A 26,417-nucleotide genomic window follows, 5' to 3' on the forward strand; every position below is an offset into this window, starting at 1 on the left:
GCCCCTTATACAGAAAAAAGGGGGAGGGTACAAGGGTGAATACTGCTATTTTCAACTTTGCTGCTAAAATGGGTAAGCGCCCAATCGCGGCGATGTTGAAAATATACCAGGCTAAAAATGTTGCTACTGCCAGCTATGGGAGTGAAATCTGGGGGTATAAAGCCACAGATGCTCTGCATGGGTGGTGGAAAACACCTTTGTAAAACGTCTCTTAGGGGTGCCTAGCGGCGCACCAAATCTGGTAGTTCATGAAGAAACAGGGATGCAGTACTTAAGCGGCATACTGGCTTTGCGTCCCCTGGTGTTTTGGCTTAAATGTTGGCTAAATAAAGACTTAGCTCTTAACCATCAGATCTTAAGGGAAAGCATAAATCTTGACCACATGTTAAGTATACCATGGCTGAAATACATCAAGGGGTGTTTTGAAGAGTTAGGGCGTCCGTATCTCTTTTCAAAGCCTGATTCTATCTCTCTGAAAGACATGGAGTTTGTAAAGAAAACTTTCATTAGTTTGAAAAAGTTTGAAAGATGAATTAGAATTTTGAAAATCGAGTGTCCATAAATTTGTGATGCATAACACAACCCCTTCTACAGAGCCATATCTTTTGGGGCCATTGTCGACCTATGAGCGCTTTTTTTGTTGTCCAGGTTTCGACTGGATATATTTTTATTTACTACTTGCTGTTCCAAAAGGGAGCTGCAGAGGTCAGGTGTTAGCACCCTGTGGCTGCAACGGTATGTCTCCACAGGATTTGCTACACTATGTTTTTTTGTACGTTTTATGAAGTACCTCGTAGACAGTTTTTAATACCCCTTTAAAAAAAGTTAAATTTTATTCAGGTCCGTACAGCTCTTTTTCATTTCCTTTCTAATCCGAATAACAAACTAACATGTCCACAGCTCAAATTAATTTCATATTTCCCTAGATTATTGTATAGTAATCGCATTTAAATAGCACTTACTACCCCTGACGAGATGTCAACTCGCTTTTTTGGTGAGTAGCACACTACTCCGGAACCAATATAGGATTAGTGGTGAATTAGTATAGTGAAATATGAAAGTAATTTGAGTGGTGGATATGTTGGTCATTTATTTGGATTGAGGATAGTAGAGGGATAGAAGAGGGAAAAGGGTTTGCATTTATATAGCGCTTGCTACCCCTGATGAGGTGTTGAAGTACTTTTTCGGCAAGTAGCATGCTACTCTGGAACCCATAAAGGTTTAGTGGTGAATTAGTATAGTGAAATATGAAATTAATTTGAGTGGTGAACATGTTAGTCTCTTATTTGGATTGAAAAGGATAATGGAGGGATAGAAGATGGAAGGATTTAAAAATCCTTTTTTGGAGCTTATAGCAGTAGGAGGAGGCTTGGGATGAGTAAAAGGGAGGTGGAGGGGGAAGAGTCAGAGGGAAGGGTGAAGAAAGGCTTGTATTGGGAGCTCAGAATAGCAAAAGAAGTATGAAATGATGCAAGGAGGGGTAGAGTAGGGAAGAGTCTAGAAAGGGTAGTAGTGGTATGGGGTTTGGGATGAATGGGAGAGTGAAGGTAGAACATATATTGATAGAGGTACAGGGTGAGAAATAGGGAAATGCATTGGAAAGAGTAATAGAAAGAGGCTTGCGATAAGTCAGAGTTGACTTAGAGGATATATTGAGAGCAGTATAGGGTGAGAAACAGGGTAGTGCATTGGATATGCTGAATTAGAAGAAAAGTAATACATCTATAATATAGATACATAAGTACATGGAAGGTATGAAGATGCATAAGGAAGGTAGTATATGTAAATTAAAGATGCAATTAAACTCTGGCTTTCAAGTGTTGTATTTTTTGTTTGTTTCGTAATTCAATAGTGAAGCAATTGTAGATAGTTATGATAAAATATTTACATATTTAGGCAGTCACTTATATACATGTTAAAAGCATAGAATAATGTAACTATCAGTAATATGCAACTTTTTAAATTAGAAATAATGAATATCTATATTTTTAAAAACAATTATTCTACATGTTTATATAAAGCAATACATTAACAACCAAAGTTTTCCAGCGCGCTGCAACTCTCCCTCAGCATGCGCAGGAACACAAAGCACGGACCAGATTTGCGGTGAAGAATAATTTATTCGCTTGTCGGTTCCATGACGTTTCGGCACCCCAGTGCCTTGCTCACATGACTATAAAGCAATACATATATATATATATATATATATATATATATATATATATATATATATATATATATATATATATATATATGTATAGGGTCATCTCTATAGTATAAGTAAATGCTTATATACAGAGGGATATGCTGTATATTTCTGTTTGCATATGGTGGTTATTTAGGGGAAGAGTAAATTCTTGCGTGGTTTTCTGAAGATAATGTGGTTCTCCGTGGATGTTATGTTGGAGGGTAAGGAGTTCCACTTTATAACTGCTTGAACAGAGAAGGAAGTTCCACCCATGGTTTTCCTCTTGTATGTTGGGATTTTGAGGCGAGGTGCCACTCAAGAGCAGAGGTTCCTTTGTTGAATGTGTTTGGTGATTTTATTCCTGATGAAGAGCTGTGCTGTTCCATGTATCCCTTTGTAGATGTTACAAAGCAGCTTGAACGTGGATCTTCTGGCAACCAGTACCCAATGCAGGACTTTCAAGGCAGGGGAGATGTGGTTTTGCAGTTTTATATGTAAGAGTAGTCTAGCAGCCGAGTTCTCAATCTGTTGTAGTCTTTTTTCATAGTCAGTAAAGGTGATCTGTGGTAGAGGCTATTGGCGTAATCAAATTTGGACAGATGAAGAGAGATGGTAGCCTAGACCTTGTGTGGAAATCCCTAATGGGGGAAGATTAGTCGCAGAGTTTTTAAAGTAACAAAGCTTGATCTTGCTAGTTTGTCCACTTGGACATTCATCAATAGCATGGAGTCCATGGTCATTCTGAGGTTTCTTACTTCCTTCGATACTTTAGGCGGTGTTCCCAGATCATCAGGCCAGGCTGCGAGTGGGTCATAATGTTTCCAGTCGCCACATAGGAGTATTTCCAGTTTGAAGGCATTCAATTTGAGATGGTTCCACGTCATCCATTGATCAACAGCTCTGAGACAATTGAAAATTGGTGAGTTTCCAATGGCTGTGGGGCCTTCCAGTTAAAGCAGTATTTGAGTGCCATCTGCATGGTTATAGCACATGAGGTGAAATGGACTGATCAGTGCCGGTAATAACTTCATGTAGATGTTCAAAAACATGGGCGAAATGATAGAGCCTTGAGGGACATCTGCTTTTGTGAAGTACGGTTTGGACGAGAAAAGGGGGGTATGGATGACATTAGTTCTGTTGCAAAGGTAGGATGTGATCCAGTCTACAGCAGTCCCCTCTATGCCGGCTTCGTAGAGTCTTTGTATCAGGGTGTCGTGGTCAACGTGTTAATGGCAGCCAAGAGGTCCAAGAGAAGTAGCGCAGCAACCCCGTTGAGGTCAACTGTGTTATTGAGGTCATCCCAGTTGGCTAGGAGGCAGATTCTGTGCCTCTTACCCGAGGGAATCCTGGTTGGAAGTCTGAAAGTATGGCATTATCTTCAATGAATTGTGACATCTGGGTGAATGCTGCTCTTCCTATCAGTTTGGCCATATAAGGTCCATTTGTAATCGGTCTGTAGTTGTCAGGGTTCAGCGGGTCCAAGTTTGTTTTCTTCAGTAATGGGCATATGTATGACTTTTTGAGTTCTTCTGGAAGTATTCCAGTAGTTAAGGAATTGTTGATGATTCTTCTTATTGGAGTGGCAGCAGAGATAGCTAGAAGAATTGTCTTGAAGGTTTGCGGTGGACAGGGGTCAGAAGGGCTGCCGGCAGGCCGATTTGCTTTGGCCAGGTCCATAAATTCATTGTGTGAAATGTGTTGCAAGGAATGGAGAGGCTGGGTCAGAGTATTCATGGATTGTTGTTTTGGAAAAGGCTCAGTGCTGGTGCTTTGTCTTTGTTTTAAGTAGGAGTCCATGTGTCATCTTTGGCCGTGTAATAATTTGCCAGTTTGTCTGTGAAATCTTCAGTAATGGGATGAGCTCCTTCTAGGCAATTTGGTTTACGAAATTCATTGGGAATTTGATAGAATTTAAAATGCTAAATGTGCAAATAAAGAATTCTGTCTGAATAGTATCTTTTCTTAGCTTTTTTGATAGCTGACTTGTATAATCTGTTAATTATTAATTGTATTCTCTTTGGGGTGATCAGTACATGGGAAACAGCAGTCAACAAGAAATACACACAATATCTGTTGTACACACAATATAAAAGCTGTGCTTATAAGGCAAGGAGATTCACCCCACTCCCCAGTATGTGATCAAAGATCACCAATGTAGTACCATCTAAACCCCTAGCACTAAGTGGTGGCTCCTCCACTAAGGCAGAGGAGCGTCGCCCCACTGCTCACAGAGCAGTGTAAAAGAAAAAATAAAGTGATAATACCAGAAGTTATCATTTTATTTTTAGTATCGTCACAAGTGATGCAGGCTTGGCTCTCTTGATGTCGGGGAGGAAGATTGGTTGCTGCATTCTAAAGTGTGCATGACGCTTTAGCCGGCCAGCCAAAGCCTCATGCGCACTTTGCATGTTCTCCACCCAGGCAGCGTTACAGCCTGGGTGGAAAACATGCTCAGGCCCCTAGGCCCAGACTGAGTGGGGAGAATGAATGCTTTGTGGAAGAGCGACGTGAGAGAGACGCGGCGAGAACGATCAGGTAACAGAAAGTGGGAGTTGTACTCCAATCTTCTAGTCACACCACTGCATTTAATGGACAACAATGTTTGCATACGCCTAGCTCAACAACGCCAACCCTCTAAATGGGTCCGAAATTAGAGATGGTGGGGCAATGAATCTGAAAGAATTGGGAGAATAAACCGGACTATGAAATTCTGGTAGTCTCAAGCCACAGGGTGCACACATTGACACCAAGGACACGTCATGTGTTTTTGGACAACTCAAGTAGTAGAAAAAAATCCCCAAGAACCTCGCTGGAACTTTGTGGAAGAGCGACGTGAGAGACGCGGCGAGATCAGGTAACTGAAAGTGGGAGTTGTACTCCAATCTTCTAGTCACACCACTGCATTTAATGGACAACAATGTTTGCATACGCCTAGCTCAACAACGCCAACCCTCTAAATGGGTCCGAAATTAGAGATGGTGGGGCAATGAATCTGAAAGAACTGGCAAAATAAACCGGACTATGAAATTCTGGTAGTCTCAAGCCACAGGGTGCACACATTGACACCAAGGACACGTCATGTGTTTTTGGACAACTCAGAGAGTAGAAAAAAATCCCCAAGAACCTCGCTGGAACTTTGGCAGAAGCAGCGGTAATTATTATAACTTAATTTTTGCCAAGACATATGTACCATAAATGCGTTTTTTAATCTAAGTTCAGAAGTAAACAGTGGAGGTGCTCCACATGACTACATATTTTAACAAATAGCACACCATAAGGTGCTAAAACAAGACCCTACGCCAATTAAAACAACGCCCCCTCCAAAAACACAATCTAATCCAATACTATGATTGGTAAAAGACAAATAGTAAACAACAAAGGGAATCAAAAGAGGCTGGGAAGGATGAATATAAACACCCAAAAAGAGTCATCTAACTATGTCAGAGAATAATATGCGGCATATAATTCAATGTAATTATTCCATGTATGACAAGGCCTATATACAGGGCCTCTTGGTGCTTTCCGGTGAAACTAAATCAGTAAATTTCAACAACCAATCCCTAATACTTGGTTTCTTTGAACCATAAACAAATTCTTAAGATACCTTTATACACAAAGACTCCGAGTCTGCAAAACATTGTCCCTACTGAATACAAGAATATTCTAGCAGTCCCATATACCTAATTTTCTGGGATTAAAATCGTCAGTTTTCCCCTGGATTCTCTGCATGCCTACCACTAATACCCCATAGGAACTTGTCTGAGCATTTTATTTGAACACCAATATGCACTGATAGTAATAAACTGCTGTATAAAACAAGAAACTTTGGAAGTTTTTTTTAGTATTCCTAGTATTCCTACATTTCATCTTAATAACTTTCCTGTATTCGTAGTTTCAATTCAATTGATCATCATTAGGGACTTCAAACTAAATATATGTAAAATGGTAACCGATTTTGCTTATATTTCATAAGTGTCAGACACCAAGAGCATTTTATATGTTGGAGTTAAATGGAGTAAGCTGGGCAAGAGGGTACTATATAGAGAGGATTACGTGCTTCCAAAAGGCAGCAGAACACTATCTTCTGAGAAAATACATCATTAGAGAAGGAAGAGCTTCAGGTAGTTCATTAACATTTACTTTTCACTTGTACTGTTGTTTGGATGTATATTTTGCCTTTGTTCAACCCTGCTTATTTATTGCACATTATTTCTTACTGTATTGCACTCACAGAGTCAACAGCAAGTCGAAAAACCCTCATAAACCAGGTCAGTAATGCTAGGTCCTAAACACTTTTACAATAACTACAAAGTCTAAAGATCTGGGGCAGGAACACAGGGATCAAGAACCTACTGCTATCGCCACACCAGTCAGATATATCAAGAGTTTATTTATTCCAGAAAACAGATTCCTCTGTTAAGTATACTGAAGAACATGGTTAGGCTTATCCACCGCTCGCCTTTTTAGTAGTTTCTGGTAAAAATCACTTTTCAGAACAGTAATTGGATCCCCACAAAACATCAGGAGGACCCTGAAATCTGCGCAATGTTGGGTGCCCACATGGCCTCAATCTTTACCCACCCAATAACCTATGAAAACTATGTAAAGATCCTTTGAATCCACCATTTCCCACAATTTAAATGCTGTAACAAAAGCGCCACTCTGCAACTTAGAGAGATTAGTCAAAGCTTCCCATATTCACAATTTCCATCAACCACTGGCTGAACCATTATCAATGCCTAACTAGACAACATCACAGCCTCTAATTGAGATTTCAGAAAAACAAGTAAGACATCAAAACTCTGTAACACAGCACTCAAATAATTTAGTAGGCTAAAAATGACGGATCCTGCATCTTTGAACATAATAAATATGCTTCATAATTTAGGGGGTTCTCGTCTAATACTTGGAGCTCATACATTACTCATTTTTAGATCTCGATTGTTCGGTGTGAACAGTTAGTAACTTCTTTTCAGACTAATATTTTGACTTTACAGGTCAGTCTGTCTTCCGGGATTCGGCCGAATGATGAGACACTGGATAAAATACTGACTAGCATGGTTTCTGTAACCAATGCCTCACTCTCCAATTTTGAGACTATTTCGATGGAATGCCCTCTGACAGCCCTAAGGAATTTGAAATCTCCCTCTCCATCTGACCCTTGCCCGCCTAACTTGTTTGAAACAGGGGGTTGCGTAATTAACCCTTTAGAAAATAAGGGGCTTAATATGTCCATGTAACAGCTATAGTACCAAGCTTCTGGACGCAGGCTAAAATTCTACCCCTGCTGAAGAAACCATCTGTGAATCGAGGGGTACAGGCTAAGTATAGGCCTATATCCCTGCTCCGAGTATTATTTAAGATATTGGAGAAGCATGTGAATCATCAACTATCCATACATCTCAAATCCAATAGCCTGCCTCACTCCAGTCAGTCTGGGTTTAGACCCTTTAGCACAGAGACAGCAGCCAATATGGTCCCCCACTCTAGTCTCCTGGGGTGTCTGCAATCAATTGGAATAGTAGGTTAAGCCCTGAACTGCCTCTCCTCCCTTTTGGAAAGAAGGAGACACCAGGTATGGATTCCTCCCTTCTCCACTGAGCCACATGAGCGGACAGTGAGAATGCCCCATGGCTCTGCTTTGAGCTCTACCTTATTTAATGTATATCTCACCCCTCTTGCTGACTTAGCAGAGGCCCTGGGTGAAAAAGGCATATCTTATGCTGACGATATTCAGCTGTTGTTCTCATGTGGCAGAAGAGAAGAGTTTCCATGGAGTTTGATTAAAACTTGTGGGAAGGCTGTCTTTCATTGGTTGGCTATACACCAGCTTCAATGTAATGCGAAAAATATGGGATTCTTTTTTTTTGGCAACACCCCTTCAGATATTCGGCAGACCTTTTAGCCTGAAAATGGCCTGCTTCCTGGACCTCAGGAAGGCATTGCTAAGAAGTTAGGGGCCAAATGCTATGACTGTATGTCATTTAGGCCACAAATTAAGTCAGTGGTGGAAACCTGTTTTAGGGCTTTGCGCTCTTTGAAAAGGTTTTCATATTTTCTGTCCTTTTCTGAAATGAAGAAAAAAAAGTCAACCAGGCCCTGATAGCATCAAGGCTGGATTGTGGTAATGCTCTTTGTTTTGGCCTGCTGGAGTACCTGCTGGAGAAGCTACAGGTGCTTCAGAATACAGCAGCTCGTTTCCGCTTGATACTGCCAGTTGGAGGCATAGTTCCCATCATTTGGGCATCTTGCACTGGCTTCCTATCAGGAACAGAATCCTGTTTAAGGCTTTAGTGCTAGTGCATGGAGCATCATATTTGTCTGGTGCAGAATATCTAGTGCAAGGTTTAGCCTTCACGTTCCAGCAAGAAACCCAGAATTTTGCCGGCTAGAGCGGGTGTCAGATCTGTAGCTCATCTGGGATCTACAGCACGGAACAACCTCCCTCTAGAACTCAGCGCTGTTAGCATTTCAGCAATGTTTTTAAAAAAAGGCTGAAAAGCTGTCTTTTTAGACAGGTCTAAAATGACCGAACATACTTTCTTTTCGACCTGTGCAGTGTGCCGAGACACTCTGCAGAACAGTTGTGCGAAATACAAGCAGCTTTCATCATCATCTCACAAGAGCCAGTGCATGCCCTGTCGCTTGCAATACATTTGTTAGCTTCTAGTAGGCTTAGAGCCTGCTCACTGCTTACAAAATGTTGGCTCATTTTCTTGCTCCCTTTGGTGAGCTCATGCCGGCTTCACTTTCTCTTTATGTGCTTGCCCCACCACTGAAGCATGAGCCACGTACTAGTGGCCTACCACCGCTCACCCTTTTAGAGCTACTCTTTTGTTTTAGTTGAAGCATTCAATAAGAATGCATGAGTTTGCAGGCGCTCTCCCACATGTGCTTCTTTCCCTGTCCTGCTCAGTTTGTTGTTTGACCCTTTCCACCCTCTCGTCCCTCTATGCATTGTTGCTGGCTCTTCTCACCCTCCTGTTCCTCTCCATGTTGTGACTTTCCTTCTCTATATAGTTGATTGCCCCCTCAAACCCTCCTGTCCTACTCCATGTTGTTGTTTGCCCCCCTTTCACCATCCTGTCCTGCTCTGTGTTGTTGCTTGCCCATCCCGTGGAGCTTGAATTATTCTTCCCCACCCTTCCCTCCTGTTGTTGCTTTCCCCCTCCCACTGCCTATGTGATTTTGTTTGTGCCCTGCCATCCTGCTCTGTCCCATTATTTCCTCCTTCCCACCCACATTGTTGTTTACCCGTCCCACCCTCCTACCCTGCCAGGAAAAAAAGCCAACATATCACCTACAAAACCTATTGTCATTGTCAGCGTTTGTGTCCATGTTGCACTCCATACAGGGACATGATCCACCAGTTGCAAATAATTTAACATATAAAATAATTTCTTGGAACTTGAATGGGCTTAATAAAAAGGTTTAGCTAGGTGCAATTTTCCTGAAAGTCAAAAAATTAGCTCCAATGATACTAAATATTCAATAATCACACTTACTCGAAACCTCCTGTCTGTTCCTACGTCGCGATGGGTATTTAAGAGTTTACCACTCAGACTTCACCAAAGGCTCTAGGGGAGTTACCATATTCCCCATTGAAATTAAAAATACTTACCTGAATCCTTTTGGAAGAGTCGTGATATTGGGGTCCTTGGTGGGACATGCCCTGCCTACTCTGATAGAAGACATGTTGAAGGGGCTGTCTAAAAGCTATGAGGTTAAGCCCATCCAGGCAGGATTCTGCTTGGGGGGACTTTAACTCTAGTATGGAGGCCTATCATGCTTCCACTGGCTCTCCAATCCGGGCGAAAAGTAGGTCTCTTCCTGAATGGATACGATCACCGAGTCAGAGTGACGTTTGGCGCATCATGCACCCTCTGGACAGACAACCTACTTATTATTCATATGTGCACCATACCCAGTCCGGATTAGATTGTATTCTTGTACCTGCGATTATTGCTTACTCTCAGGTCCCCCGGAGATGTGTCCCGAATTACTCCCCTGCTTCAATGACTGCGATGGAGATGGGGGGGGGGGCACTGGTCACAATGGAAATTAAATGCTTGTAAATTCTGTGGGGGTGATTAGATCCCAGGGACACTGGGACCAAAGCAGATTTATGCTCAGCTGGGATACAAGGAACTGCATCAGAGATTTGCAGGTGACGCTGGCCAATGAGGAACAATCCAAAGACACAAAGTTGCTATCCTCGATTGACTTTGAGGAAGCACTGGACTCAGTAGCATGGTTCTTTTTACAGAAGGTTCTCAACAAAATTAATCTCAGCCCAATGTTTAAAGCTTAAATGTGATTGCTATACAACTCACCATGGGCAACGGTAAGTGTTAACAGGGCCACATCGACACAGGAAACAGTGATAATGAGTCTACTCCCTACGCCCTTGAGGCAATTCCAGGAGGGTATACAATACATAGACAGGACAGACCCACAGGCAGAGGAGGTGGCATCGCAATTATAGCCCGCGAAAACCTACGATGCCAGCTTGACAGCTCTCCCATCCTGGACAGTGAAGCAGGGAGCTTCACTGTCAAAGTGAATAATAACTACACGCTAAAGGGCATGCTAATTTACAGACCCCCAGGCCCCATAGCCAGGTTCGAGGAGAGTCTGGTTGAAGGAATCATGGAAACCGCACTGTGCAATGACAAGTTTCTGGTTCTCGGGGATCTCAATCTACATCTTGATAACCCCTCAGACAACGTCAGTAAGAATTTTGGTCAGGCACTGAGAGCCCTCCAACTGAACCAAATTGTTAGAGGCCCTACCCATCAACTGGGTCATCTGCTGGACCCCATATTTGTCAACTGGGGGGAAGTGGAAGCGATGACCCCTATTCCCATTCCTTGGTCGGACCACTATCTGGTCCCTTTTTCCATACGAATCCCCGGAAGCAGACCCCCACAGCCATCAGTCATGCACCACCTCAAACGGAAATGGGCAACTTTCTCTCAGTCCAAATTCTGTGAAGAATTGACGAAAGGAGGAAGCCCAGGGGGGGAGGATGCGGACACGGCCAATGCTAACCTCTGCATACGCATTAATGAGGCACTAGACTGCACAGCCCGTTTGCTAAAAACTAAATCTGGGGGCCGCGTAAACAAAACCGCCCCATGGTTCAACGCTGAACTAAGAGTCCAGAAAACCGCACTGAAAAGAACGGAAAGAGAATGGCGCAAGAGTTTCTCTGAAGAAACCAGAACTAAGTACCTAACCGAGAGACGAACCTACCATGGACTAATCAGAAAGACGAAAACAGCATATTTTACGTCTAGGATCAGTGAGGCTGGTAACTCGACGAAAGAGCTGTTCTCACTCTATAAAACTCTTTCAAGCGGAAATTCAGCTTTTGTCCCTGATGACTGCTCGCCAGAATTGTGTGACAAAATCGCAGACTTTTTTTCAGAAAAAATAACAAAAATATACTCAGCATTCCCTACGCAGCCCAAAACCGGGGCAGAGTTTGTTGAAAGCCCAAGGGAGTGGGGAGATAAACCAAGACTTACCAACTTCGTTACCCCTCCCACGGACGATCTTTTAAAAATCTGTAGGTCGGTGAAGTCGGGCTCTCCTCGAGACCCAACCACACCCACACGCCTGACAGATAGTCTAAGGGTACTAGAACCATACATCAGACATCTGCTCGATGTATCTTTTAGCACCAAGACAGTACCTAGGGATTGGAAAAAGGCGGTTGTTCTACCCCTCAGGAAGAAACCTACCATCAGTTTTGAGAAACTTGACAACCTCCGCCCAATTTCACTCCTTCCCTACCGCCAAGGTGGCTGAAAAAACGGTCAATATACAGCTAATGGACTTCGTGGAAAAGGCTGCCCTATTGCACGACACCCAATTCGGATTCCGCCCCCGCCACTCTACAGAGTCCGCACTCCTAACAGAAGTAGAGACCCTACGTCAGGGGGTGGATGAGGGACATACCATGGCCCTCATCCTATTGGACCTGAGTGCAGCATTCGACACTGTAGCGCACGACAACTTGCTACAGTGTCTGAATAACGGAGGAATATCCGAAGCTGCACTCCAATGGCTACAATCCTTCCTGACAGGGAGAAGCTTCCAGGTTCGCCAAGGCGACCACTACTCGAGAGACATAGGTTTGGGACAGGGCGTTCCTCAGGGTTCGTCCCTGAGCCCAACCTTGTTTAATCTCTATGTCTCTCCAGTGGCTTCAATTGCCGTGAGTCACGGATTGAGCATCGTGTCATACGCCGATGACACGCAGCTGGCTATCTCCCTATCGCGTGCACCCGGTCTTGCGATGGACAATTTCAGGGATTGCATGCAAGAACTTGCAACCTGGATGTCCACCAACTGCCTTAAATTAAACGGCAACAAGACCGAGGTGCTCGTGGTGGGGAGGAACCCATCTGCTTGGTCATCGGCGTGGTGGCCTCCATGCCTGGGTGAGGCTCCCATACCCAGCCAGGGAGTTAAAAACCTTGGTGTATGGCTCGACGCTGACCTATCTTTTGGACCCCAAATAGACCGAGTTGCAGGTGTCTGTTTTAGCGTCTTAAAAACCATAAGGAAGGTCCTTGACCTCCTTCCCATGTCAGCACGGAGAACACTGGTACATGCCCTTGTGACATCACGCCTAGACTATGGCAACCTACTTTACCTGGGTACCACCTGCAAAGCTATGAATCGCCTTCAGGTAATACAGAACGCGGCAGCCCGTCTCATCCTAAAAATCCCTAAACGATCAGACACCAAAGCCGCTCTCAAAACCCTCCACTGGCTGCCAGTAAAAAGCAGAGTGGAATTCAAAGCCCTCTGTACCTGTCACCGCAAACTGGCTAAAAAATCACCTATCCCACTCCAGAACTTAGTGACAAGGTATACACCAGCACGCGATCTGCGCTCCTCATATGGGGGCCTACTCCAGGTTCCTAGAGTCAGAAGGGCCCGTATGGGCGGACGCTCCTTCCGCTATCTGGCAGCAAAAAGCTGGAATTCCCTCCCTCTCCATCTCCGCCTTGATTCAACTGAATCCAGCTTCCGCAAGAATCTAAAAACATACCTGTTCTCCAGATAACTGATCACTGGTCTGCAAACCTCGCACAGTGTTCTTCAGTTGTAGCGCGGGGACACGCTTCTGCGTAACCAAGCGCTTTATAAGCCACCCTTATTATTATTATTAGTGAGGCATGAGACAAGGATGTCCGCTCTCCCCCCTTTTACTTATTATATTAAAAAGCACTGCAGGACAACTGGCGAGACAACCTTGTGACATATTATATAGCTCCCGCTGGTGGGACAGTTTTTTACAGTTGGGACACCATCAGAATATCCAAGATGGGAGATATTTGGGAAACTTCATGCATTAAAATGTTCAGTCAGTTAAGGGGGGGATTGGGTTACACAAATTGCAATTATTTAAATACCTACAGATTTGTCATGCCCTTGAAGCCTCCAAACTACACCTTACTACCATTCTGGAATACAATCCCCTCGAGCTGAAGCTTGTTCTCAAGCAGACAAGCAGATGAGGAAAAAATTATATCTAGATTAAATACAGCCATAGTGGTGCTACATTTTTAAAAGGAAATAGATCTAGGCCCCTTAAGAAGAGAGAGATGGAAGAAGGGATGGAGGCAAAGATGCCGCAAGAGAATTGGTACTTCTGGTCAGGCTCAGTCTCATTAAGTTGAAATACTTTCATAGTATTTATTTTACTCAAGCCCACCTCCATAGAACGGGCAGAAGCCAAACACTGCTATGTGTGTTTGACGTGAAAGGGATACTGGGACATTCCTTCATGTGGTCTGGGAGCGCACAGCATTTCATACTTACTGGCACAGGATACATAACGCTCTTGCTCAATTGGTTGGGCATCAGATCCTGAGGGAACCAAGGTGGCATTCTTGGGGACCACATCTGAGTGGGATGGGGCCTGGGAAAGCCAGAAATTGGTTGCAGTGGGCTCAATTATTGTTAAAAGAAAAATTGTCAGTACATGGGGATTATCGATTCCCCCCGTGATGCAGTACTGTATTGTAACTACATTAATATAGTGCTTACTACCCCTGACAGTGTAACATATGACCTAATGCGTATAATCAATTGTTGACACTGTTGGGTGTATTTTGCGAAACTATCTATTGAAATCGCAAGCCACCATTTGGCTCTAAAAATCTTTTCTTCTAGCCTGAAAAACCTCTTTCCTTCCTTCTACCTTACTTGACTCTATTGGTTTTCCAACCTTGCGGGATAGGTACAGGACTGTACCCTATCTTGTTGTTCATATTTTGACCCTCTCTAGGTCAATGTAATTCTATGTTATTCCTAATAAATTACTCTACGCCCGGCTGGGCGCCGAAAAATATAGTACTGATTGTGGTCTATATTAGCATCTCTTGTTACATCGTAACTCCCTAGGACCCCTGTTTCCTATAATAACTAAATTAACCCATGGTCCGAAGGCCCCTCTTAGGGTTTCCTTGTGTTCCAAAATGATGTACTACCCCTGACGAGGCATCAAAGCACTTTTTCGGCGAGTAGTACGCTACTCCGGAATCCATAAAGGATTAGTGGTGAATTAGTATAGTGAAATATGAAATTAATTTGGAGCGGTGGAGATGTTAATCTGCTATTTGGTTCGAGAAGGATAGTGGAGGTAAAGAAGAGGGAAAAGGTTGGCATTTATATAGCACTTGCTACCCCTGATGAGGTGTTAAAGTGATTTTAGGCAAGTAGCACACTACTCCGTTACCAAAAAAGGATTAGTGGTGAATTGTTCAGGGGAAATATGAAATGAATTTGAGATCTAGGGGTAATTTTGGAAACTGTGGAGTCAGGGGGAATGATTTTTAATCCTGGTCTCCGAATGGGACTAAGTTGTGTGATCTTAGACATTCATTTTCTGTCTTTGATTATCTTTACACAATTGGAAGAATTCAGAATTCGGCTTAGAGTTTGTAGTAGTGTGTGATAATAAAACTGGATCGGAACCCAACACATGCTCATTTGAGATTATGTCTTTGAAGACTGAACCCAGTCTTTTGGCTCACTCATCATCAAAATCTAGAGGCAAAAGCCATGATCCTGTGAACAAGTAACAATTGTAGTTGTGATTCTTCAGCTTCACCAAACTGTCTGATCTTGTGCAGATTTGAAGCAAGTTGTTACACATTTTATTGGTCTCAACAGTCCCAATAGCTGTGTATACCCGCAGAATTGTTTTTTCCTACTTACTAAACCCATTTTAGGAATCAGTAATATTTTAACGGCTTCTAAAATGGATTTGGACTTCATTTATTCAGTACATGGAAGGGCATATTTGGAGTGTCCCTTTCAAAAGCCCAATTGATATGAGTTCAGTCCCATTTACTTTAAGGAAAATGGGCTGATATAAATATATCATGGTAATAATAATCTTCATTTGAAAAGCTATCAGAGACGTAGTGGTCTGCTGACTCTTGCAGATCATTACCCCTGTGAGTGTGTCCAATAGAATAGAGTCACTATTTGCACCCTACGTCATGAATATTAATTGTGACTCATACAGATTTGGAATCTGTACATAGTTTAGGTCCACACAGGTAGGAAAAATAATGGTCGCAAATTGAGACTACTTTATGCAATGTAATAGTACTTGACCCTTAGTTATCCCAATGCCTGTGCTCCTTTCTCTTTTGACGAAAAGTTTGGACAGGTTCAGTACCAAATTTGAGTATCAAAGACAAGCACAGTTTTCAAATCAGGCATGTTTAGAATTTTATTTTTTATGGCTAAAAGGGATGCATGAGCAAACGGGTCCCTATAATATCCAAGGCCATTCTTATATAAGTGCCAGTAAAGCCATCCAGAGTATATGGTCTAGCAACTGGTCATTACGGGTTTCCTAGCACCACAATAGCTTTACTGAATTCTGGGATGTTTGGTATGAAACATCTCAGAATAATAAACCTGCGCCGATTCCAGTGTCAGGTTCATTATTTCCTGCACTCAAGGGTCCCTTCTAGAGGAGACTCCAGAACCAAACCAACCAGTACTGGTTCAGAACCATGGACTTCTGCACTGCTAAGGAGGAAATAATTTATAGGGCAAGGGAATGCCCCAAGAAATATGGCAAAATATGGGTAATGACACCATAGGGAGCTGCACTAGTGTCAGTATCTGGGAAAGCCCCATAGCCACGTAGGCAGACGGATGATATTCTAGCATATATACTTTCCATGATGACTCAGCGGTGCTGCTTTGTTCGTTAACTGATGTTTTGTTTCTGTTATATTATCATTCGCTTAAAAAGAAATACAAAAATACAAATTCTCCTGATCCGAAGCTAGGCAGAGTGTGCGTAGTGCGTAGCATAAGGGGGGGGGGTGTTATACTCCCTAAGTAAATAGAATTTCTGTTAAATAGTTGGCTACATGTGTTTTCAGTGGTGTATGCTGAGATATCTGTCGGATTTCACCAGGAAGGTATTTAAGGTATTTTAACAATCTATGCCAGAGTGAATATCGTAAAATCTGAAGCTCACCCCTTCTCCCCTGCAAACTTACTGACCAAGCAACGTTCCTGCCCCTAACACCGCTACATGCATACTGTCGTAATATTAAATGCCCTCCTACATTTGAATACCGTAGTAACATGCTATACCATTTTATTACACCACAATGATGCACGTATTACAAAAGAGCATAAGACGGCCACAACTCAGACTGTGTCTTTTCATCAAATTGCTGCATGTTTTTGTGGCTAATGGTAGCGTGTAGTCCAAAGAGAACTGCGCTGACTGCCCCAGAGGACCCTTGCTTAGTTAAATCACATTTTCGTAGAACACACACACACACACACACGGTGTGCCACACTGGGGTTTTGTATTTTAATTCACCTCACATGCCAGGAGTGAGGAAGCTCCTGGCAAAGGATCAGGAGGGCAGAGGTATCTGCAGAAAGAATAACACTGCACTCCCTTGGAAACCCACTCATTTTAATGAGATGGAACTGATGTCTGACTTGTGGCGGGGGTGCTAAGAGTTTAGAGGAGCCCTGTGGGAGTCTCCTCTCAGTGACGTTATAACTCCTCTTGAAGACGGTGTATAGCTCTGGGAGTTCAACTGTGCCACGTGCTGATTTGCTGTAAACATGTAGGGCTACTTTCTTGATGGGGATATTGTTAAAGACAATGCCAGGAGGTGCAACTACTTGTTAGGTTCGACTTCTATCTCAGAGGCAATGTGTAAAGCATTTGTACAAAACACAGACAGTAACACAGTGAAAACACTACAAATGGACACCACACCAGTTAAGAACAAGCATTCGCATAGCTAATAGGTCTCACCTGTGGGATCTTATAAGTGTTTAGTTATCAAGCACAATATCCTTGGTGCAACAACATCAACAGTTGCATGGCTAAATACTTATATGTTCCCAAACGCAAGACCTATTGGCTATGCCAATGCTTGTTTTACGAAGAGGTAAACTGTAGTGAATCAGATTCATTGTGGCATAAATGTTTTAAGGTACTTTGTTAGATATGGGTAGGGAAGGATACATTGTTAAGCTGGCGACTGCCAGTCCAGAGGGCACCCAAAAAGGCTTTGGTTCAAATGCTGATTACTGTACACTTAGAAGCATTTTCTCGCTTAGCATCAGAGCTTAGGATGTTTCCAGGTCACTGAATGCTACAATGTGTATGAAGACGAGGTATGTGAGGAAGTTATTAATGAAGCAAATACAAGGAGATGATGGACGGAGTGCTGAAACTTTTCAGACACTCACCCCCAGTTACAGATCTGGGTTGAATCCATCATCAATCTTTAGCTCACTTCGCCACCCCAGTTCAGACACAGCTATATGCAAATCAGTCTTGACCCTGTGCCTCATGGAAACAGTCCAGCCCGTACTGCCAAGCCAGGTCTTCTCTGGACAGGAAACAAGCATCTTGGGACTGGTTTCGGGGTAACACCCCTCATCAGCCAGGCTAGCTTGAATCGAGTGGCAAAATGAGCAAGGGACCCACGTCTGGGCATACCCTGCCAAAAGGACTTTCAAAGAAGGTCACGGTCTCTACGATAAAGAGATCATAAAATGTAAGATAAGGGTTAATTTACATTAAAAAACAGCACATTATCACGGTTTTAGTACTATGCAAATGAATAGTCACTGGACACGGATAACAGGAGTTATTACCAAGCTTGATGCTGCATATTTTGTCAACCTTTGATGTATGATTTCAAGGCTGAGATTGTATGTTCAGATTTAAACCAGAGATTTTTATAATGCACTATGGTCTTTGCATTAGAAGTATTAGCAGATTGAGCTATGTCTCCAGCCGGAATGGAGGCTGGTTATTTGTAAAGCTGTGCTTCTGTTTATTTACTTATCAGGACAGAAGGCCTACAATATTTGGCAAGGACCAGGGCTAACAACAGACTTCCATTTGAGGTAGCAGCTGCTACCCTTGACCATCCCCTTTTTTTATCATTGGCATTTGCATTGCTAACTCCGGCCTAAAGAGGTCATGAAGATTTAAGAAGGCTCTAAGATAAGGTGACCAGACTTAGAAAAACAAAACCGGGACATTCCTCAAACATAGGAGGTAGGACTATAATTTTGAAGCATCCATTGAGCACTCAATCTTCTCTGATAACGGCGACGTGCTAAATGTACTGAAAGTTGCTCAGAAAAATTGTGTAAAACAGGCAGTTCCCCGCATCAGTCACACAGTCAACGAACACCATTTACATTTTGTATTTTTAACGACATTTTCTTCCTATATACCTTCAATGGGAACTAGAAGACTGCTGAGGTATGTACATTAGTACTGGGGTCAGAGGTCAAGTCGGTAATTTATTTGAGAGAGTGAGTGGGTGTGGCACAGGTGGTGTGTGATGTCACTTTAGCTACCCCTGGCATTTTGGTAAATTGAGATCCATAAGTCTAGTGGATAATCTGCATTGCCTGTGGTAACAGAACACCCTCCCCCCTTGGACTAATGTAGCCTGGTATCCCTAAAGTATTGGGGCATATCAGCTGTTTGCAAGTTTCCTGATTCAGTATGTTCTACTGTTGTGTGTCTCTCAGTCCCAGTAGCATCCAATACAGTCTTCCAAATATCTAAGAACTCATCTTGGTAAAAAAAAAAAAAAAAAAATTGGCAAAGCAATAGGTCTAGCCTCGATAAGTCTTCAATTTGTTTAATCAATTTATTTTTAAAAACAATCAGTAGCACTAAAAGCGTAAAATTAATATTAAAAAAATCCGCCTTGCTCTGTTATGTGGAAGCAGGATTGGTCCCATGTTTAAAGCATTCATTAACAAAATAGATTAAAACGCCTTTCAGAAAGAAAAAAATACCTTTGAAGGTTTATAGCCAAACAGCATTACCACAGCGACTTTAAGATCTTCTCTGCTTAAAAAGCCCTTCTTATCTTCATCACAAATATGAAACACCTAAGGAACAAGAACATGTATAACTTATTGCTGTGCTCGTTAGAAAATTTGAACAGACCAGACATGCCTTAAAATGTGTGCAGTCTAGTCCTAAATCAATTATATCACAAACATTCAGACATCAACTAACTTTTAGAGAACTATTTCCACATTCCCTCATTAGGGGGGCATGGGTGGAAAACAGGCAAAGCGCTTTGTGTATGAAGAGGTTTACGAGCCAAGGTTCAGCCATTGATCTGTATTGATATCTTCATTTCTTCCTGATGAGATGGATTTGAACGCCCTCATCATGTTACTCTAATTCAGGCACCTTCACCTAGCTCGCACGTCCACTTCAGCACTGAGCATCTTTGTTCACTGTTAAAGCACAAAGGCTTCAAAAATGGCTCTCAATACAATGAACACAACAAATTTGGCTAGCTTTTGGTTCAGGCAATATGGTGGTCTTTAGAACTCTGTGTTCCCAGATGTTCGTTTCCAGTCCTAAGTAGTAGCGCTTACAAAATATTTGCTCAAATTAAGTGAAGCAAGAATGCAACCCCCAGAATGATGAAAGATGGGTAATTTACATCGTGGCCCATCATATTTCAAGTTCCTCAATACTGCAGCTCGGAATTTTCACAAGTGTTCCAACCATGTTAGCATTGTTTTTGTTTTTCAGGAAAGGACTTCCAACGGGGAGCCTAATTAAACAAAAATAGCACAATAAGGAAATGCCCCTGGTGAGTAAGACCTTTTCCTCTCAGCATGAGGGGGGATTTCTTTTTTTTTTTTACCATTGTACATTAAAGACAGTCAAATAGGAAAAAAAATATGAATCCTCCCAAAACCATGAAGCCCACTCCAAGGAAGGCTTTTCACCAATGGCCCAAAGTGTCCATATCAATATCACAAGGCCCAGTGGTACAAGCAGGAAAACCCGTCCCAGATGTTGAGGAACCAGCCCCTACTGCATCTTCTCCATTAGTACTGATATCACTGGAAGATGCTTGCCTTAATCCAGGTATGCTGGTCCTCACCAAGAATAACACAAACAGGAAGAATTTCACTGGCATGCGCTGGACAACGCCAGGAAATGAAGAAGGAAAGAAGTGCAAGATAAAGAGATAGAAAAGAGAAGAAATGCAGAATCCACATGGAAGCTCAATGCAAAGATTTTTTCTTCCTGGAGGATGTTTCGGAGGTGTACCATATGTCAGTTTCGGAGGTGTACTATATCTCAGTGGGCATGCCATACCTCACAATCCTGATGTCTTTCAAGAAAGGTGATCTCACGTGCCTCAAGGTCTCTGCCCGACTACCAACAATGACACATTCCATACAATGGTCTGAAACTGGTTTCCAGCATTCTCTGGGTTATGGCATGGATCTACCTTGGATTTCACCGAGTTAGTCATTCCAAAGTCCAACAAACCGACTGGTTGTCAGATTCAGTTTTCGTCTGGGGCACGCATAAACCACTCTGTTGTCCAGAGAAGGATGGCTATTGATAATCTGATTAAGAAGATGTACAAGCCCGGTTGACAGCATTTGAGAGAATACCATTAGTGCACATTTGAGGCCACCTGGGAGTTTAAATTGAAATTGAAAGGGCAACATTGCAAACCTCTTGATTAGGAGAGGCATAGTCCAAATTGTGTTGTAGATATGCATTTTACTAAATGCAAAAAGCGGTTAAGTAGAATCCTGGGAGATTCAAGGGATATCCTTTGAGACAGTACCCATCTTTCAGCGCAAGATTTATTCAAAGACGTTTAATCAATTAATTACCATGCTGAATCCTCCAATGGACTTCTGAATAAAGCACGAACAAACCTTGTTCCTTAAAAGGCCCCAGGGTCACAGCTTTCTTCCCCATGAGGTCCTTAGTGCCTTCCACAAGACTTTACTCCTTAATTGATTGACTAGCCATGGGTGGTACGTATTGTAGGATTGGGAGGCAATACAGCAGACTTAATAAAGCATAATTTATGAATGAAGATTAGCACAAATTGGTCTGAGAACACTTTCCACTGATTACGGAAGTGTGGAAATCTGCTTGCTAATAAATATTTTCTTCTTCTTCACTGCCTCTATTCTGCTGCCCCGTTACTAACGAAGCACCCATGATAGGGGTCAAGGCACGAAAATCTTCAATAAAAGCACTTAATAGATATTGGGCCTTAAGTTGCAAGTGAAGCAGCAGTTCTCCACGTCCTCCGTGGCCAGATAGTGCCAGAAAATCCTTTGCCGAGAATTGTGCTGCCCAGTTTGCATAGATCCTTCAGGCAGCGACAGGTTCAGGTTTGTGTATGATTTATGTAGGTATCAATCCATTGTTTGTCCACTGAGCTACTGATGGTTGCATCCTTTACTAGTACGTCAGAGCAACCCATTAGGCAAGTCATACAATGGGGCAAATCTGTTCACGGGGGCAGATTTGGACCTTTTAGTGGGCTACTTTTTATGAGGATCTCTCTAAATCCCACCATTCCTACATAATTAAGTATTTCGCTTCTTTAAACAGGTGCAGCTTCTAAGTGGTAGGTCTCTGGAAAAATGAAGAAAATCTCCACATTCTCCTTCAAATTGCCTAGAACAATTGAAAAACCCTCTTTAGCGAGTGATATTCTTTAATTGGTTAGGTAACGTAGGCTCTTCCTCCTCCATATCATATTATACGGAAGACATGATGATGGTCATGAAGTCGTTAGGGGTGCCCATCTTTTTCTTAAGCAGTTTGACCACAGCTACTATCATCCTACAAAATATGGCCTCTGATACTGGAAGGATGCCTACCTCAGAAGAAGCACTGTCTTGATTCCAGCCTCTGATCATCTTCGTAATCTGGAGAAGGGTACCTAGGGTTTTAAACCTGGAGGTAGGACTCTTCATGACTACAACAATCACTAAGAGGCTCATCTTCAACAACATATTCACAGCGTCCCTCTCTCAGGAATCCAGTTAATTCACTTGCCTCTATCACAGCCATTACTGGCATTTCTCATCTCGAAAGCATATTCTGATTCAAATATGGACCATCAGTTACTCCTCGGCAATGGTAGCCAAGTGAAACATAACTGGCTGCAGACATTCTGCAGTGTGTATGGCAGCATCATGGCTGCGACAGGTCTTGTTTAGTATTAAAATACAGTCTACCTTGCTATCAGTGATGAGATACTAAACCATTAAATCAAGCTGGGGCAATCCCCACCAGCATGATGGACACTCACCCACTTAGTGTGGCATGCTTAATCATCACCAGGTACCCCCAACGACAACTGGACAACATCCATGGTACGTCTTACTGAGTACTAGACTCCCTGACTGGAAGCCCCCGATTGTGCAATAAGAGCAGCTGGCCAGAAAGGTAAGCAAAATAAGAGTCACCTTTCTCCCCAGATTCTAGGATCTTACTTCACTGTAATTTTTGTTCTAATCGTCCTGGCTCACAACCATGACGGACCTCCTTTCCTGTTTAGTTTTCTCAGCCAGGATGGTCAACAAAGTTTACTAAAGTCTAGGCTCCAGCCCTCCAAATGTACCACCCACCTTTCACGCAATACTTAGAGGTGATCCAACATAATCATTCTTAAAGTACACGTTTTGGGATTAAACCTTGACAATACAAACATTGCTTTGTCTATAGCAGCATATTATATGAAGGTGAAGAACTAGCCCCGATGATAGGGTCTTAATAAAATCAACACTGCAACAAGTCTACTACATAGATAACCCAAGCCATAAAGACAGACGACTTACCTTTTTTTTTATTTATTATTACGTGGATGGAGTGGCATTAACACTACCAAAAACGTACCCCACTCCTTACACAATTTTAGTACATGAAGATTCCATTCACCCATAATAGTTTTTCCCTAAAACCTAATTATTCAAACTAATAATTATAGCAATCACAGTATAGTACTCATTATGACATATACAGGATGAATCCCAGTGCTAAATAGAGACACAATGACAAAGAATGCTCCACTAGGCTGGCGAGTGTCCATCATCCTGGTGGATACTGTCACCTTAAAATAATGGTAGTGTCCCAAAACTGATAACTAGGTGGACCGTACTTTGCTGCATGTAAATATTCTAGTTTAGTGTGGATGTATAGTTAACCTCTCTTCAAGAACTAAATCTCATCCTTCCTCCCTAAACATGCTCAGAAAACACCAAAAGTGGTGAATCCTACACTAGACACCAGAGATGTTTATGCCGTGCAAAGTCCTCTAGTGCCCGATAAGGAAAACGAACTACAACCTTCGGAACTACAACTGCTGAGCGATGGTAGCGACAGAGACACCACTGGAAAAAGCAGTGTTCTGGGTAGAGTATTGTTTAAAGAGGCCATGCAGGCGTGGGTTTTAAAATATGTTGGCCGCGGCAGTTTCAAATATACTGCAGATTCATTGCATGGACGTGGTTTAAATGCAAACTCTTTGTTGCAAACACGTTTTAAAAAAAACACATCATCCGGAGCGTTATAAAATAATGAAGAAACATTGTATTGTATTGTAATTACATTTATATAGCTCTTACTACCCCTTAAGAGGCGGAGAAGCGATTTTTCAGCGAGTAGCATGCAACTCCGGAACCTATAAAGGATTAGTGTTGAATTAGTATAGTGAAATATGAAAGTAATTTGAGTGGTGAATAGGTTAGTCAGTTATTTGGATTCTGAAGGATAGTGGAGGAATAGAAGAGGGAAAAAGGTTAGCATTTATATAGCGCTTGTTACCCCTGATGGGGTGTTGAAGCGCTTCTTTCAGCGAGTAACGTGCTACTCCGGAACCCATAAAGGATTAGTGGTGAATTAGTATAGTGAAATATGAAAGTAATTGGAGTGGTGGATATTAGTCAGTTATTTGGATTGAGAAGGATATCGGAGGGATAGAAGAGGGACGTAAAGGTTTGCATTTATTTAGCGCTTGTTATTCCTAATAGGGTGTTGACGCACTTTCTTTGCGAGAAGCACGCTACTCCGGAACCCATAAGGATTAGTGGTGAATTAGTATAGTGAAATATGAAAGTAATTTGAGTGGTAGATATTAATCAGTTATTTGGATAGCGGAGGGATAAAAGAGGGAAAAAGTTTGCATTCATATAGCGCTGTCTAACCCCAAAGGGGTATTGAAGCGCTTTTTTTGGCCAGTAGCATGCTACTCCGGAACTCATTAAAGGATTAAGGTTGAATTAGTATAGTGAAATATGAAAGTAGTTTGAGTGGTGGATATGTTAGTCAGTTATTTGGATTGAGAAGAGTAGCAGAGGGATAGAAGCGGGACAAGGGTTTGCATATAAATATAGCGCTTGTTACCCCTGACTGGGTGTTGAAGCGCTTTTTATCGGCGAGTAGCACGCTACTCCGGAACCCACAGAGGATCGTTCACAAAAATGCAGTATATGGCACTTTTTGCGCAGGAGTAGTTTGTGCATGTTAACTGTTGTGGTCCATCCCCATATCTGCCGACTCACATGACGCCACACTGTATGACACGCGTTATCGGCTCCCTTCACAAGGCCACACGGTGGGGAGTTGATGTGGCAGGAAAACGAGCTGACAGTGGTTTTCAAGCTCGTTTTCCGAGGCTTTGAACTGCCGACGTCCATTAAGGAGTGTGAAAATACCCCAGGACATCGGAATCATCAAGCTTTTTGTGAGGAGGGGGCTTGGGGGCGGAGTGAGGTTCAAAAGTGCCTCATAGGTACCTCTCGACACGAGGCCCCGCCCCTCCTCACACTGAAATTTTTCTTCCAAGTTGGAAGGTATGCATCTCTGTTTGGTGACAGCAGTTGCCAGCTAGCCCCATGTCAAACGTGCCACTTACAGCCAATCCTCATTTTACCCGGATCAAAAAAACTTGAAATATGGGACTCGTAGTTCTACTTCGTTTGTATTGGTCGGGCCTGGATGCTTCTGCGTGCACGTTTTTCGGCGCCCTGTCAGGACATAAATTGTTTAGAGTAATCTCCCCAACCGACCAATCGCTACGTTTTTGACACCCCTCTCGCGCGTCCTTTATCTCGTTGCCCCACTTGTAATATTGACCCACATGATTCCTTTTGCAAGCACTTTCCAATGCCTCTGTGAAACTAACCCCTGTTTTTCATGACAAGTGCCCGACTCATCTTCCAGAGTAATTTTGCTTTTCCTACAAGTGAAGTTATAAAAACATAGTCTTGCAGGACCCTCCCGTACCCCGTCTGCACCCCGAGGTGCAACCTGACAAGCATTTAAGTTTACCGCCCTCCTCCCACCATTTCCTTAGGATGCCTTATTCGCAAAGATTCGCAAGCCTGTTTACTGGGTCTGCCAGTCTGCCATGCACTCTCTTCTGCGCCAGTTCTCGGTACACACCTCGGCAAGCTTGTTTGTGTCTACCAGCCTACGATCGGACTGGTAGGAGCTAGTATGAGCGCCCAACATGTTCTATATCGCAGAGGAGACGGCGATGCAGGCGCTGCAAGAAAAGCACAGCAACCACACATTGTTTAACTTCCGCGGGGCAACAGCAAGCCCCCTCCCAATTGGCTGTCTCAATTGCATCACGTCCAACTGTACTGCATAACTATTGGACGTCCAACTTTCCTACACAGCTATTGGCGGAATGCTTCAGCACATGTACAAAAAGCTGCGCGCTGAAAAAACCCAAAACAAAAGCAGGACAAGAGAACATGAGCTCCCTGGGGATGACGGCCATTTTACATTGGGATAGTTTCACTTCTGTAAAACAGTGAAGCCTTTTCCTATGTATTTCCTACCGGCCAAATTGAAGAACTATCTCTCCGTGTGAGG

General features: G+C 42.8%; 1 protein-coding gene across 3 annotated transcripts in view; it reads right to left on the bottom strand.

Moving 5' to 3' along the window:
• EFCAB11 (EF-hand calcium binding domain 11) overlaps nucleotides 1–26,160 on the bottom strand; it is a 460,557-nt gene extending 434,397 nt beyond the window's left edge. For 2 of the 3 annotated variants that reach the window (XM_086937641.1, XM_086937642.1), the window contains exons 1-2: nucleotides 25,980–26,106; nucleotides 19,538–19,633 (exon numbers count right to left, since the gene is read on the bottom strand). In XM_086937641.1, the coding sequence (XP_086793767.1) occupies nucleotides 19,538–19,633; nucleotides 25,980–26,048 (165 nt within the window). In that variant the 5' untranslated portion in view covers nucleotides 26,049–26,106. Of the gene's footprint in view, nucleotides 1–19,537; nucleotides 19,634–25,979 lie in introns of all 3 variants that reach the window. The other variant, XM_086937640.1, reaches the window with a different exon arrangement.
• Nucleotides 26,161–26,417: the final 257 nt, after the last annotated feature.

This window comes from Lissotriton vulgaris, chromosome 9 (assembly GCF_964263255.1).
Source record: "Lissotriton vulgaris chromosome 9, aLisVul1.2, whole genome shotgun sequence".
NCBI classification, from domain to species: domain Eukaryota; kingdom Metazoa; phylum Chordata; class Amphibia; order Caudata; family Salamandridae; genus Lissotriton; species Lissotriton vulgaris.